This window comes from Balaenoptera musculus, chromosome 15 (assembly GCF_009873245.2).
Source record: "Balaenoptera musculus isolate JJ_BM4_2016_0621 chromosome 15, mBalMus1.pri.v3, whole genome shotgun sequence".
Lineage (NCBI taxonomy): Eukaryota > Metazoa > Chordata > Mammalia > Artiodactyla > Balaenopteridae > Balaenoptera > Balaenoptera musculus.
This window is the reverse complement of record NC_045799.1, coordinates 63,398,252-63,414,894: the sequence shown is the minus strand read 5'-3', so window position 1 is coordinate 63,414,894 and position 16,643 is coordinate 63,398,252. Positions and strand designations below refer to the sequence as shown.

Genomic DNA, 16,643 nt, shown 5'->3' with positions numbered 1-16,643 from the left:
CATTTTCCATCACGGTTTGACCTTGATGGGTCTCACTGGTTCCATCCATGCAACGGGCAAACAGTGCCAACCCTTTTGCAAAGTCAATGTGAAGAATTCCTAACCAGAATTGCTCTGTTAAAACATTCTGTGCAGCACAAGTGATCTTACACACAAGCTCCCCAGCCACACTGCCTGAGTTCAAATTCCAAGTCTACTGTCTGTGACTTTGGGCAATTCCTTATCCTATGCCTCAGTTTCCTCATCTGTGAATGGGAATAATATCATAAGGTTGTTATAATGATTAAATGAGACAGTCCATGAGATGCAGCTTAGCAGTGCCTGGCACATAGCATTTAATAGATAACAGCTATTATTATTATTATTATTTTGAGAGTTGTAAACTCAAATCCTAACAGTGGTCCTGCAAGAAACACAAATAAGCCAAGTAGACAGGTGGGCTCCATGGCAAACTGGAAAGAGGGGTTCCCTGTAGGGGGGGTAACCACATCTTCCCACGCTCCCTCAAATTATTACCTCTTTGGGAATAAAGGCCAGAATTTCAAATTTTTTCATAGGAATGCCAAACAATTTTTATTTGAAATCACTGGTTTTAAAATGTTGGCCAGTAATTTAATTCAAAAAAATAAACTAAAATAAAAAACCAAAGAGAATAAGAAAGCCAGCTCTATGCTGCCCAGATCCAACCCACAGAGGGCCCGGCTCCCTTCATCGGTACTTTCCAGCGTCCACTTTTATTGGGGGTTTAATACCACCTGCTCACTCCAAAAAAGAGTTCGTTTGCTCCACATGGTTTTTTTTTTCTTTAACCCTAAAAGAAAGCCAAACAGCAGGCAGCCTCTGTCCTAAGAGGAGTTAATAATCGAGTCCACGCCCATTTGCAAACAGGCCAGTTTTTCTCCTAAGAGCTTCCCTGAGGTCATCTCCACCCTGTTCTCTGTCATCACCTCCTCTTCTAAAGAAGAGGAAATCAGATGTAACAATTCAGAAACTATTCCTCAGTAGGACTACGAGAAAGAGCAGGTAATGGGGGCATTTGACATCGGGAATGGGATCTTCTGAAATGCCTGATAACAAGCAAACAAGGTTCTCTGTTTGTGTCTTTTATAACAGCTGCCCCTTTTGAGCTGGGGATAAAAGAGACAGAGGAAGAGAGACAATGAATAGGCTTTTATTTCAAAGAGAACATCTGCAAAGCATGGTCCTACATTAAAAAATAAATAGAAAACAGCCACCAGTCTGGGAAGAAAAAAAAAAAAGATTTCCCATTACCTCTCTAATTAATAAAGCACCATTTCACAAGGACAGAAGAAAAAAAGAGAGAACAACTTTTCCACATCCCCAAAGAAAGGATGCTTAATGACGTAACCACTGTACTACTTGATCCATCTAATCTGGTTTTAATACTCTCCTTAACTCATGTATACATTAGCTCTCCATTACAAAAAACATTTGTTTATTTTATTAACGTGAGTCTGGTTGAGTGCTAAGACTTTGGGAAATTATCATGCCGTCCTTGGGCTCTCTTTTTATTGCTTCTCCTCTTGCTCATTATAAAATGATTAGTCGTCTCCACTGCCCTTTTGAAATGCTGTTCCAGTTGTGCTGTGGTTCTGTTATCCTGGTTCTGAAGACAGAGTCTAGGTTCACGGTTAAGTTAATATAGTCATTATGGGCCCATCTGGGGACCCATTCATCACAGCTAATGCATGTCCAACACTCGGGGGACTCGAGCACAGAGTCAATGTGAAGTGGAAGCTCAGCGTGAAGCCAAGAGATGCACGTGAAGGGTCCAGACCCGAGTCCAGAAGATGGGCTTGGGAAGGCCCACAGCTATAGGAGCAATGCAGAGAGCGACCCAGACCCTCAGAGAGGGCCCACGACGGGGATGTCCACTCACACAGGCCCAGAGCACAGTTCCTCCTAATGTCTAACTTAAATCCTTTCCACTTGGACTTGAGAACAAAATAGCACAGCTGTTTACCAGAAGCGCAGGGTATCTTCAAACTGGTTAAGCCAACATTTACCAAACCTTGGTCATTCCATTGCCCCCCCTGTCAGTCATACATCTAAATCGAGGTCAGGATTAGCATTAGAATGAGAGTTTTAGATACTACAATTTATGCGTTTTCATTATGTTAACTACCTTCTTTTTACATAAATGCCACCTCACCTGCATGCTAGGCAGTAAGAGCCCTGACGCGGTCATTTTGATTGACTGGTTATATTCCCCTATTTCCCCTAATAAACATTTAAAGATATATACAGCTATGACAAGTGTTAAAAAACGTTCACCCAAGAAGCAAGGGATGGGTGCATTTGGGAGGTCGCAGATGCCCTGTTTCTTGGTCTGGGTATGGGTTACTTGGGTGTGTTTAGTTCGTGAAAATTCATCAAGTTATACATTTAGAATAATGTGCACTTTTGTGTATATATTTTGGTTAAAAAAACATTTAAAAATATAGGCAAAAGTTAGGAAATAAATAAATTTGCCCAGGTATGAATAGAAACTCTTTATTAAAAGCTGCTACAATAGAGACTGTCTACCCACGTAGCACCTTCAATCACTGGTGTATCAGAATCCACGTGCATATCCCACTTGGGATTCCTAGGGTCAGTCTGGGGCTACTCTGGCAAAAGATGTCCATCCAAAATAAGTCCTCAAGCAAAAACAGGTAACATTAATCCACCCCATCGTAAATAAATCTTCACCCACAGCCTCTTGTCTTCTCTCAGCACCCCAACTGTAGGTCACTGCATTTGGAACAATCTGTTTGTTTCTTTGGGGGTCATCCTGCCTCCTGACCATAAACCCCATGAGGGCAGGCACAGCCGGCCTTCCCCATACTTTGTAGTACAGTGTCTGGTACACAAACACTCAAACACTACCTGTTGAAATAATGGGCAGATGGAGGAGTGGGTGGGAAACCTCTGGTGGGTTTCACTCATTCAGTCTCTCCTCGTCCCCCAGGGATTACAAGGCGATGGGAGGGGAGCACCGCCAACTGGTCTGACTGCTCCCACATTCTTCTGCTCCAAGACCAAAGATGGGAGCCCCAGCTTATATTCACGCAGGGTTTCTGAGCCTCAAAATGCTTTCTCGTCTGTTTATCGAATTACATCCTCACAACCCAGTGAGGGGGTGGAGTGAGCTTATTAGTATCATCTGGCAGAAATGCCAAAAAGACTCAGAGGTGAAAGTCACGGTTTGTCCCTTGACAGAGTCAGGACCTGAGCCAAGATGCTCCGGAATGTTCCACTCTTCCAACCCCTGGCCAGCTCTCTGACAACTCACAACATCCCAACACATGTTATGGGGGGCGGGGGAGGGCAAGGTGGTGAGGAGCACAGAAAAGGGAAGGCAGATGATTCAAAACAGCATATCACCCACACCCCCAGCAGAGGGGAAACCAGCTGACCAAACTGTAGAATGCACGATTCTATTTTTGTTGAGGACACTGCCTTCACAATGTCCTAATGCCTAATGCTTACAAGAATTTGCATATTCTGGGTTTACACCAACGGCAGGGAGAGAAGGAAAGAAACCTCCATCAGGCCTGGGGAAGGCAAAGGCAGTCAAGGTAAAGAAGTGCTGTGAATAAACCACATGGGGATCACTGAAAAGAGACCACAGATACTTATTTTTAGCTCGTCACAGTGAACACGGAGATCTTCCAAGCAGAGGCTGCAAACTTATCAGCCCAAAGGGCTCAGTCAGGTATCACAGGTAAAGGAAGAGATCTTGAGGGGGCTCTCAGGAACCTGGAGGACCCCGGGAAAGCCCTCCCAGCTTGGCCAGTGGACAACAGGAAAGATTGTGGCCCAGTGCTGGCACATCTCATGACTTTTTAAAGGCATTCCAAACTTCCATGCTGTCTTCCATCCTAATCCTTACACTTCAGTTCCTTTTTATTTTAAGACAGTGTGGGCCAAATGAAACCTACCCACGGGCCATTGACACGAGGGCTGGTCCTGCAAACATCTCTCCTGGTGAGGCTGCATCAGGCGAAGGCGGGAGCAGGGGCTGTGCCTCATCGCAAAGCCCTCCCAGGTAGGAAGGTCCTTGCATCGCAGGTGAGGAAACCAAGCCCCAGGAGGCGAAGGAACGTGTCTGGGTCACACACTGCTCCAACCTGACACTGCATGACACGCCTCCCAGCCCTCACAGCTTCCGACCACCTGCTCCCCTCACAAACCTCATCTCTGGGTTTGTCTCTGGGCTCCTTATTCGGCCAGAAGAAGATGAGCTTGAACTCCATGGATGGAGCAGTCAGGTCTCAAGTCTGGCAGCTCTGCGGGTGGTAGGAGACTTGAGGGCTTCCACGCTCCTGAATCACACTATTCCTGGCCCCCAGCTGACAGAGGACACCTTTCTCTTGTGTCCAAGAAGCCACTCTGGAGTGAGCTGGGCTAGGACCGGAAAGGAGGCTCTCTGTTGATAGGCCGTGGCCCTAACCCTCTCCTGCTGGACGAGCCCTCCCTGAGGCGAGGGGCACATCTGTCCTGTTTCACAAAGGCAGTCCCAGTGCTGGGCACGGTTGGAGTGGAAGATGGGTGGATGGGTGAATGGGTGGACATGTGGATGGGTGCAAGGATGGATGCATGGAAGCACGGAAAGATGCATACACGGAGAGGAGGGAGGGGAGAGAGGGCAGGGGTAAAGGACAAGGGACTTACTGACTCGGAACTGGGTAGAAACCAAGAACGCAACCTTTGGGGTCACCACCAACCTTCAACTCCTAGTCTGGTTCCCTCTTAGCTCTTCTACTTTCATCCAACTTATTGTCTTGCTTTTATTATTTGTAATCAGTAAAACAGATGAGACTAAGAGCCCTTAACTTGCAGGACAAGGATTCAGTGAGATCATGTCTTCCCAGGACTTCACAGTGTCTAGAGCAAGGTCAACATTCAATAAAGAGAAATCCTCCTCCTCATCATCAGGATCATAGTTACAATGTCTGTACCCCTTGGGTAGGGGACGTTTGCATCAATTTCTCTGCCCCATTAGCTCAACTCCTTTGGGCTTAAACCATGTGACCTGTGGCCAAGGATTACAGCAAAGGATCCCCTGGGAGGAGAAACGCTTGTCATTAGCATCCACGGACACATCAGCGTGGATTAGATGCCCAGATAAGCCAGCAGTCACCTGGCTGGAACAAACCAGGCCTGACACAGAACAAATCCATTTTGTTGCCCTCAGAGGGCCCAGAAGGAGATTTTTCCCCTCCCCCAGAAGACTGGAGAATGCCTTTAGGGTCCCACCCCTTCCCCATCCGGCCAGGTGTCTGGGCTCCCAGACTCTGATACTGATCACTCCAGCTCCCTGCTCACTACAGCGCTGACGGGGTGAAGGTGACACACACACCCGCCCCGTCCCCGCCACCTTCTTCGTCAAGGCTCTGGCCTGCGATGGGGGAGGAAGCAGCCCTAACCACAGGGATGAGAAGGGCGCAACCCAATGAGTATCTGAGGGCAGACAGGTAGTTTCCGTCGCAGGCGGAAAGAAGGAAGTGCCTGCAAGACAACCAGCCTGCGTGTTCTTGGTGATACCTCCCGGTTTCACCCGGGCTCCTGGGGAAAAGTCACGGGTGAGCAGAGCAGCAGGAGGCCTGCTGATGATGAATGCAAGTCTGTCTCTCCGTCAAGGAAGCTTGCACAGCACCCTCTTCCCCTCCTCCCCTGGCTGGGGGAGCTGAATTCAAAACACCTTCCTCCGCCAACTCAGCAGTTCAAGTTCAATTACTCCCTAGCGTGCAGAATGCATATTTCACTAAAGGGTGATACCTTCTCTTCCTGGACCATAAAATCCTGTCTTTGGGGCGGGGCACTGTGACCGAATCACTTACCTATGCGCCTCCTTAAATGAGGTCTGTGGTTCCAAGGTTGGGGACCTTCACAAGATGCTTAGAAGAGGGAGACTGTGGAATAGAGTGACAGAGAGCACAGACTGCCTAGGTTCAAATCCCGGCTCTGTCATTTATACTGTGAACCTTGGGAAAGTTACTTAAGCTCCCTACACCTCAGTTTCCTCACTGTAGCATGAGGTTTAAATGAGCTAATATTTGTAACACACCCCAGACAAGGCCTGGTTCTATTAAGCATCGTGACTGTTGGCTGTTGAAACATAACAGTACATTCCTTAAAGGAATAAAATACATAAGGAGGACAAGAATAGTGCCTGGCACATCGTAACTGCTACATAGGCATCATTACCGTTATCATGATTACCCTTCTATTTGTCTCATTATTCAGGGGTCTGATTCAAGGAAACCTGCGTACCTCAGGGTTGGCACATTTTTAGGAATCTGCAACAAGTGAGAAAAGTGGTATGAAGATTTTCAGGAATGAGCCGGCTGCATTTAGGTTTGTCAAAGAACTACACAGACAAGGCACTCTGAAATCTGTACATCGATTGGAATGGGGCAGTCCTGGCTCTGGATCCCAGTGTGCTACTCCCCAGCATTGCAAGCTGCTTCCCTGCTCTGAGCCTCAGTTTCCTCATCTGTGAAGTGGGGACAGCAACAGTTCTATCCCACAGAGTTAGGAAGATTCAACTGAGATAGTGAGGTAATATCTGCAGCGCTTTCATTATCCCTGCCACATAACTGGTACTCAGAAGAGCAGCAATCTCTAGCCAGGAGTCCTTAGTCTCAATTCTGTATATAACACCTTCTTATATCCTGAATTATTATCTTTTGTGTGAGCAATTAACATCATACGTGCATGATTTATGATTTGTTTTTAAACTGGACACTGTACAGTATCTTTTCATTTTTGTAAAAATAACATACTATCAACTTTGTCTTTAGATAGCCCTGTCCTTAATCGTATTTTCAATAGCCACCAACCTTGCCTGGTAGAGTACAGGGGTTTAAATTGGCACAGAAATTTAAAGCACGTTTTATTGGTACATGGTACAAATTAGTTACAGATAGAGTTTGGTTTTTTCCCATCTTTGACTGTCTTTGATTCAACTTGTACAAAATAACTGTTGTTCTATTAACTGTATACCACTCTGTGATTGCAAATTAATAATAATAGTAGTAGTAATAAAAAAAAATAACATCATATATGCAAAACACCTAAAGGATGCCCGGCAGCTGGCACTCAATAAACGTTAGCGCTCCTCCCTCTCCCACATTCCAGCCTGCTCCGAGGCTGACACACAGAGAGGGAGTTGGACGCATTCTATTGCCTTGGATTACACTCAAACCTTACTTGGCTTGGGAAAATGAATAATTGCGGAAATTTGCTTATTTTCAAACATGCTAAGAGTTTCTTTTTAAGAACAACGGCTCACATTTGGGCATTTATTATGTGCCAGGCGCAAATTGGCTCACACGTATTATTACATTTCATCCTCACATAACCCTATGAGGTGGCCCTGATTTTCAGAGGAACGAAGTTAGAATGACTTGCCCAAGATCCCAGGGGTGGCCAAGAGCAGAGCCGGGACCTGAACCCGGCAATGGCAGACCCAAGGATAGTTAATGGAGGCCTCTTTCACTTGTGCTGGGGCCTGGCACGGGTTTCGTGTGACTCTTCTCCTGCTCCCACACCCCTTCCTTTGAGCTTGGGTTTTGTTGAGGCTGAGTTTGTATTTTATTTATTTTTTCATTTTCCCCAAAGTATTTTCTCTCTGGTTCTGGTAGATAGGGGCTGGGGGCAATAGAAATGGGAGATGCAAATGAAAAAAAGGGAGAGTTATCATAAGTGACAAGTCTTAGGGCAGTATTGACCAAGATAGAGACCAGGTCCAATTATGCTGGCAGCATGCATTTTTGTCTTTCTGCATGTAGATTTAAGGCCCCACTGATCATAAATAGCTCTGGGTGGAAGGACAGACACTTACTGTAGAGATATCCTTAAGGATATTTTGTTTTCTGGGCAAACACACACACACACACACACACACACACAACGATGTCAGATATCTGCTCTAGCTCAAAATAATTTCCTTTTCTATTAAGACCATGCATCAAAGTTGGACAATCCCCAGCAAACAGGAACTTATGCTTTGGCTTCCTATTTGCAAAACAGCAAGCATTTGTCACTCAACCTTCTGGAAGATTAAAATAAAAAGAATTGATAAACTAGAGAGAACGTCTAAAGTGTAGGACTGGAAGGAAAGTGAATATATACATGTAAAATATATATAAGCATATAATAATTTCTACTTTTATTTATCTATTTTATTTAACATTTTCCAGTACATGATTAAGCAGATGGCAACATTTGCATCAAGATAAATATTGTTCAGTGATGCATATTTCTGTATACAAAGTGTAATGCACTGCTCAGGCAAAAAAAAAACTCCATTGAGAGTGTGAGAAAAACAAACCATCAATAAAATACCCTCTGTTCTCTCTGGTCTCAAAACATTTGGATAGAAAGAAAAGCTACGCCTCTGAGGCTGTTAGAACCAGAGGCGATCTGGATACAGTGAACCAATTTTTCAAAGTCACTGCCAATGTCTGAAAAAGTCCTGAGTTATCTGAGTAATGTGAAGTATGAGGAATTTCTGCCGAAAAATCAACATTTCAAAGGGGTCAGACAATACAGAAAGCCCATTCTACTTTAAGAGTGTGTGAGTGAGTGTGAGTGTGTGTGTGTGTGTGTGTGCACAATAAAAAATTAGGTTTCTTAAATGAAACTTACTGAGTAATAGTTTATCTAAGGGCACAAGCAATAAATGTGAGGACTTCAGAGGATCACTGGGGGCAAAGGGAAAGAAAATAAACATTCGTTCCATTAACATACAGTTCTCTTTCATTCTCCCCAAAATTGATTCAGAACCTGTAGTGTGATCTTTTTGACACTCTCCTCAATGTTTTCCCTCCCTTCATAAGTGAGCCCATCTGTTTCTTACATTCTGAGATGACAATAAAATCCACAGCTTACTGGAGACCCAATGAAGGGATGAGTATCACGGCCGCAAATCTCAGCTGCCATCCACCCAATAATTCTAATATGTAAGAGCTTTGACAGGGGCGGAGAGGAAAAGGGGAGCTTGCAGATCTTTTAGGGATATGCCCAGCTCGCACCACCTGCACTCTCTCTGGCTCTGTCTGCTTGAGAAACTGGGTGTTTCTTCCTGACTTCTTAAAATGCACCAAAATTACAATCAGGTCCTTCCACTGGGGTGCAGCTCCCCAAACATAAAAGGTACAAGTGCAGAAGCTCTGAGAGGTTGAGCACAAGGAAGCAGCAAGGTCTGGTTGAGAAAATGCTCGGTACACAGCGCCTGCCTGACACTCCTTGGGACACACCCACCGCCACTACCACCAGAGCCATGGAGTCCCTCTGCATCCCAAAACCACAACTGCCCTCCCCACCTGCATCCTCTGCAGAGCACAGAGACGAAGCATCATCTCCCAAGCACGTGCCTCACCAGCTCTTTATGAGAGTCATCTGGAAAATCACAGGGAATTTTATGTCCCACTCCTGAGTCTCCCTCCAAAGCATCACGCACCGGCAGCCTCGGTAGGGTCTGCAAACAAACCACATGTTCTGAGGGCCTCAGTGGCCTGCCGAAAGGCCTGGTCCTCTCCTCCCAGCCTGCAACCTAAGCTCAGACAACGCCGGACTTTGGGAACAGCCTGCCCCCTTCTGGTCTCCTTGAGCTCCGTGGAAGGGCAGAGCTTGGGTGGGCACAGCTAGAGAAGGACAGACCCCCAGCTCCATCCAGCAGGTCCGCGCTGTGATTTCAGGATCTAGCAGGGCACTGGGGTAGACGTCGGGGAAGGGAAGAGAGAGGACACAAACAGATAAAATAAAGTACAAATCCAGGAGAGACAGCAGTGAACAACCGCATGGTAGACAACCACAAAGAAGGGAGAAGAGCAGAAAAAAAAATACAGGTTATGTCTATATAGGAAGAAACTGAGACACTGGGAGATGTGTGTAGGGGGATAGTCACTGAACTTATAGATGAAAGCAGAGTTTCAGAAAAGCAAAGCAACTCTGCTGCTGGAACTGGCGTTCCAAAAGGAATAAAAAAAGGAAAAGTGGCATGCTCCCACTTACCTTCCCAATTGCAAACCTCAATGCAGCCGAGCTGGGGGATGAGAGGGTAAGACACAGAACTGAACGCACAAAGCGCAGGTGTGGACATAGGACCCAAAATGTCAGGGACCCAGGAAGAAATCAGCCAACCAGGCCTCCTTCCTTCCCTCCACTTGTTTCAACAGGTGGTATTTGCCTGGAAAGGCACCTCCTGATGCCTGTCTGGACCCCCGGATGCAAAGGGTACAGTAAGCCCTGTGCCTCCTATGTGTTCCCCAGGCTAGTGGTGCGGGTCTGAACCCTCTCCCACCCCACCTCCCCGCAGTGCTCCGAATCTAGAAAGAACTTCTAATTGCATTTCTGCCCACACACAACACTATCCACTCCTGGAGTTCAAAGGCAGTGTCTGAGAGTACTCTTTGCTATAAATAAGAGGCATTCGGAATGTTCTGGTTCTCCATCAGGAATCTCACTCCACTCTCCTCCCCACAAATGGGGAAAAGATGTCTCTCCCTGCTACCCACACAGACCGGCCAGCAACGTGAAATGCCATCGCATCACGTCTTGGGCTGGCTCAGCCCACAGGTACAAAGAGCCGCACTGTGGCAAAGAGGGTCGCCTTGATGCCAAAGAAGTTTAGCAGATCAAAGAGCATTACGCTGTGTCCGAAGGCAGCCTTCAGTGAAGGCTCCCAAAGTGACAAAAGACAGAGACATGCATTCAGTACCTAAGAGCCCGAAACTACCCCCTGGTGTCTAATGTCCGTAAGGGCTGGGAGAAACTCTGTAGGCAAGAGGAGTGATGAAGATACAGACAGACACACAGCACATCGTTATGCCTCAAGACAGACACGCCCACAGGGCACTGAGACCCTGGCCCAAAGTTGGGGACTCTGACCTCTCCTGTGTGCCCCTAGCTCAGTGGACTAAACAAGTCAGCCCAAAGAAGGTGTGCAAGTCACCCCTGGAGAAGTTGGGGGCAGGGTAGAAGACACCCAGATGGCCCCAGAAGATCTGCAGAAGGAACAGTTTCAGAACATGGTCTGTTCACACCCAAGGAGGGCAAAGTAAACCCACAGGACCCTAAGCCGAGATGATTTGATCTGACACACAGCTGGTGACAGGAATTAGCCACACACAAGACAGAGAGCCAGACACAACCACCTAGGAGAAGGGGCCATGCCCTGACACTGGAGAGAGGCACCAGGACAGGGCAAGGTTAGACACGGGCAGGGTAGAGACAGGAGTCTCAGACATACAGGGATGGAAGAAGGAGACTCAAAGTAAGACCAGGTACCCAAGACTGAGTCTTGACTCCGGGGCACGGCTGAGGACTTGGGACACCGATCCCAGACCCCCTCGCAGGCCAGGCAAAGACAACGAGGCAGCAAGCTGAGGACTGAGTTGCCTGCACCCAGCTGGGCAAAAACCAGAGATGCGGCGAGCACCACCGCCTAGAGCAGCAGCTGAGGGTCCCGGCACGGTCCAGGCACTCAGCCCGGGAGCGAGGCGCCAACACCCACAGGCACAGAGCAAGTCGGGGCGCCCAGCGAGAGTGACGGGGGACAGGGGCCCAGCCAGGCTCCGGTAACCCCCAAAGCGCCTCCTCTGGAGATAACTTCCCCAGACCCCAAGGGGGCAGTCCTCAGACTCGGGATGGGGCAGCCCTCGGCCCCTGAGCCTGGGAAGGGACCCAAGCCTGCTGGCTCCACATCTCTTTCCCCTGGAAGCCGGGGTTGAGCGGGGTTCAAGGGCTGGCGGGCGTGGGGTCGGGCCGCCTGCCCGCCTGCCTCCCTCCTTCCCTCCGGGACGCGAGCCGAAAAGGCATCTTACCAGCGCCCGCGCGGCCAGTGCCCCTCGGCTGGCCGGCTGCTGCGCGCGGGGTGCTTCGGGGCCGCCTCCCCGCGCCCGCGCCGGCGGCCCCCGTCCTCCTCCGCCTCCGCCGCCTCCTCCTCGGGCTGCAGCCGGCTCGGCGGGCAGGTCCCGGCGCTCGCGGCGCGGGGCCGGGGGCGGCTGCTCCGCGCCGCCGACCGCTGCGCCCCCGCGGCGTTCTCCGGCCCCGGAGTCGAGGCTGCTGAAATTCCACACGACCAGCGTCTGCAGCAGCAGCACGGTGAGCGCCGCGAGCAGCGCCGAGTGCGAGCGCCGGGCCAGCCTCCGAGCGCACGGCGCCGCCACCATCTTCGGAGCGCGGCGAGCAAGCGGGGCGCGGGGGACCCCGGGCGCTCCGGGCCGCCCCCGCGCTCCCCGCGGCTCCCGCGGCAGCCGCCGCCGCCGCTCAGGCTCCCGCTCGGGCCGCCGCCGCCGCCTCGGCTCGCCGCTGCTCCTCCTCCTCCTCCGCCGCCGCCGCCGCCGCCTTCACCGCCGCGGCGCGGAGTTTTCAGACGGGCAGGGACCCGGACGTCACCAGGAGGAGGGGAAGGCGGGGAGGCGGGGAGCTGGAGGCCGCGGAAGGGGGCGGCGGGCGCGCGCGCTCGGGCGGGGCGCGCGGGGAGGGCGGGGGCCTAGCCCGCGGGGCTTCCCCTCCCCGCAGCCCCTTGCCTGGGCCGGGGACGCCGGGGACGGGGAAGAGGCTGCGGGCACGCGGGCCGGGGTGGAGAGGGGTGGGGCCTGGGGGCGGAGCACGGGAGGAAAAAGGAGGAGGGAGAGGAAGGGGGTGGGGGCGAGCAGAAGGGGCCCACACCACCACCCCCCCAGGACCCGAGCCGGAGTGGGTGGGGGAATGGGGACAGTTCCCGCGGCCGAAAAGACGAGGAGGGGTCAGAAAAGCAGGGGGAGCTTTGGGTGACGGTGGGCCCGCTCAGAATCTAGGGAAGGTCGGGAAGCTCTGGGGGGTCCTTAGATCCCCTTCCATGTGGGATGCAAGCACGAGGCAGCTGTGTGGAGCGGGCTCCCCGCCCGGAGTTTGAGGTCCAGGTGTCTTCTATGGGCACAGAGACTGCTTAGCAGGTGGAGACGGGAGAAACGTGTCAGGAATGTCTCGGCCAGGGAAGGGGCTCACGCGGCGGACCCCTGGATCCCTGGCTTGAAGGGGCAGGGAGGAGGCTACAAATGAGTGTGAGTGACTTCTGTATCACACCCCACCCCCTAGTGCCAAAGATGTACTAAGTGCTTTATTGAGTCACTTCTCTGATCCCTAAGGACGAACAAGCCAAGAGACTTCCAAACCCAGTTGGCAAGCAAGTGCTTTCATGGGGAAAGGGAGACCCAGTGGAGTTTCTCAACCTTCACTGGCTGCAAGCCCCAAACTCTGGCCCCTGCCTTCCACCAGGTCCATTCTTCTCATCCACCCTGAAGCCCGCCTTCCTGACTGCACAGGGCTCACCTCCTGGGGGAACAGGTCTTGCCTTCTAAAGTGGAGTTCCTTCCCATCAGGGCTGGACTGTCCTGGTGACCTTGAGCCAGGAGGACTCCTCCCTGGGCCTGAGCTTTCTCCTCTGCCAATGACAGTTAAGGCTGACGATCCCAACGGACTCAAGTTTCATAGTCAGCCTTCTGTGACTCAGTCTTTCCCTCCCGTGTCCTCTTGCCCAGCAGCCCTGAACACATGGTGAGCGGATAGAGGGAGTGGGTGGCCCAGACAGGACTTAGCACTATCAGAATACAATAGCAGATCAAATCCCCAGCTTGTCAATCTTGGACTCAGGGTGAACGTTTTGCATCTTGTCCACTGTGTTTGTAAACCAGATCCTAATTTTAAGAGAAGAAAGTGAAGGAATAAAGAGGATCCATCAGAGGAGGCAAGGAAGAGATTGTTTCATCCACTCAACGACAGTCTGTGGATATCAAGCTGTGTCAGACACTGGGCGAGGTGCAGGAATCCAAAGGTTGGTAAGGCTTAATTTCCCCTTCAGCAAGCTTGGGGTCTAGAGGAGCCAGATGTGCATGTCGGTCATTAACAAGCAGTGAGGTCGGTGTCACTTTGGAGATGTGCACAAAGTGCTATGGGTTCATGAGGGTGGGGTGGGAGTGACCACCAAAAGATGCTTTCTGGATCCATGTAATAAGCCAGCCCGCTTCCCTGAACTGGGAGTGTAAAATGTCAGGTGGTGGTGGTGGGGGGAGGTCTGAACTTCAAACGAGACTCAGCCTTCAGACTATCCAAGCCTGGCCAGCCGTGTGGCCAGGCATAGAGGCCTCCCCCCTTGCGCTTAGCCCACCTAACCAGGAGTGAGCTAGAACAGAGGCAAGCTCCTATGGCCATGCCACAAGTCTTCTGTCATCTGTTTATCACCTGGGAATATTTTGGTTACAAGTAATAAAGCATATATTATACCTTTAAAAATAGAGTTTGCTGGATCATATAACCAAATGTTCCAGAGTAAAGATATCAGGTGAAGTTTGATCCAGCAACTCAGAACTATGACCTAGGACTCTTTTACTCTCCATCTCTCCTCTCTGCCTTTCATGAGGTCTGCTTCATCCTGAGGTTCTCTCTTCATGTCACAGCCGGGCATCAGTTAATTGTATCCTTTGTTCATTTCTAGCCCAGGAGAAGGAGGGTCAGTATTTCCCAGCATTCTCCTCAAAGCTCCAGATATTCTCTCTGTTTGAACCAGCTTTAGGTCATAGGTCACCCCTAAACCAAGCACTGTGGCCAGAAAGATAGAATGTGCTGATCAGCTTGGCCAAGGTCCCATACGCCTCCTCTGGCACTGGGGCGAAGCCAGCTTCCCTACAAGCACCTGGATGTTCTGTAGGGATCAGGATCTGACAGGAAGGTGGGAATAGGCGCCGGGGAGGCTGCTTCTACTCTATGCAGCCACTGTGATGCTTACATGACCTTGGGCAAGCCACTCCTTTCCCAGGACTTCAGTTTCTTTAATGCCAAATGAAGGACTGGATGCGATGGTCCCCAAGATCATCATGTCATGTCCCCAAAACTCTTCCTCAGTGTCTAAAGAGAGCTTTCCAACCCAGCAGAGGCTGCCCTGGAGACTCTTGTCATCCCTGCCCTCCGGCCCGTCTTTCAACGGCTCTGCTGTGTTTTTCCTCTAAGCAGCAATGATGTTATCTGCTTCCTCCACGCGATACGTTTAACCACAGTCCTTTGGGGCCCACACTCTGGTTCAGCTCCCTCGAGGGCCACAGGCTGAAGGAGTGAGGTTAAGGATCCAGGCCCCCAAGTCCCTGGAGAAAGAGAGAGTGGTTTGTTTATCTCAACTCCTAAAATGCCGCATGAAAAAGAGGTTTAAAAGCTCCAGGCAGGTTATGGGTGCCATAAACAGCTTATGTGAGGTTTTTAGGATGAAAAATCACCTGAGATAGAGGAGCGGGAAGGCAGGATTCTAGGGACCATCTTCCTGCCCCAAGACAGACCAGGAGCACCTCAAGCACCTTCGTGGAGCTCAAGCACTGCCTGAGACTCTGGCAGCAGCAGCCGTTAGCAACAGCAGCAAGTTTCTTGAGAATTTTTAAAGCTCATTCAGTCATTCAACACAGATGTATTGGACCCTATTATGTGCCAGGCATCATGCTGGGCAAGCGAGATATAGAAATGAGGAAGATTCCCTAAGGAATTTTTCTTTTTAAGTACGGTTCTTACTCTTGCATTAACTGAGAGCCAGAGCTCAAAAGAAGTTCCAGCTGATTTGTGGGATTCCCTTCCCTTCCCCATCCCCAAATCTTGCTTCATCACCGCTTTCCAATGAGAGGAGAGTAAATCAGTGAATCAGTAGTTTTGAGCTCCTGGTTTGCCCAGCACTAGGCTCGGGGCCAAGAGGGAAATTGGGAGGAGAAGGGGGGGGCGGTCTTCACCCTCAAGGAGCTGTCAGATTCCCAGCTCTGCCGCTTTTTAACTGAGACTTTCAGCATCAGTTGTTCCCTTCTTTATGCCTCAGTTTTTTCATCTGTAAAATGGGGGGATAATAATAGGGCTTTTCTCATAGATTTCTTGTAAGGATTAAATTAGATAACCCATGTAAAGATTTTTTTCTATAGAGATTGGCACACAGTAAGTGCTCAGTAAAGGTAAGGCATTATTGATTTCACTTATAACAGTAAGGCAGTGTCTAAAGATATAAGAGGGAAAAAAGCGTAGTCAGGGAAGGCAGCCTAGAAGAAGTGGCACTAAACCTAGTCCTTGATTTTGATGGAGGACTGCCAAGTACCCCAAGGGCGGGGACCTGGTCTCATTCTTCTCGGCTCTCTCTGGCACTTTCCATAGTGCAGGGCACTGAGTCAACTTTGGTTGAGCAATGAACACCAATGACAGGCGTGCAGCTGGAAATGAGCCTGGTGTGTTCCTCCAGCGGCAAGACAGCTGGTGAGTGGAGCTTGGTACTCACAAGTTCGCAGACCCCATCACAGCAACTTTTTAGCTGTATGATTTTAAGCAAGTTGTTTAACCAGACCTCAATATTTCCATGTGTAAAAAGTGAAAGAGAGTAATACCTATTTCTTAAGTTTACTAGGGGGCAGGGGCAGGGAAGCAGCGTCACATATTTCCTATAAGATGTTGGCACTGACCAATGGCAGAGTTGAAGGAATGTTAGCAGGCTGGTCTGTAAGGAAATGCTCTCCCCTTCTCTCAAATAGTTCTGGCAGAAGGTACCAGAGACCTAGGGCTTGGCATGCCTTCTTCTGAATTTAAATAAACTCCAGCCTAAGAATAAATTTAGTCAAATACATGGTTATTAT

The 16,643-nt window shown here is 49.8% G+C and overlaps 1 protein-coding gene and 1 long non-coding RNA gene across 4 annotated transcripts in view; one reads left to right on the top strand and one right to left on the bottom strand.

Moving 5' to 3' along the window:
• XYLT1 (xylosyltransferase 1) overlaps positions 1–12,423 on the bottom strand; it is a 303,918-nt gene extending 291,495 nt beyond the window's left edge. The window contains exon 1 of the mRNA XM_036825572.1: positions 11,838–12,423. Within this exon, the coding sequence (XP_036681467.1) occupies positions 11,838–12,185 (348 nt within the window). The 5' untranslated portion in view covers positions 12,186–12,423. The remainder of the gene's footprint in view (positions 1–11,837) is intronic.
• LOC118881113 overlaps positions 11,989–16,643 on the top strand; it is a 58,108-nt gene continuing 53,453 nt past the window's right edge. For all 3 annotated transcript variants that reach the window (XR_005016438.1, XR_005016439.1, XR_005016437.1), the window contains exons 1-2: positions 11,989–12,117; positions 13,692–13,831. This is a non-coding gene — a long non-coding RNA (uncharacterized LOC118881113). The remainder of the gene's footprint in view (positions 12,118–13,691; positions 13,832–16,643) is intronic.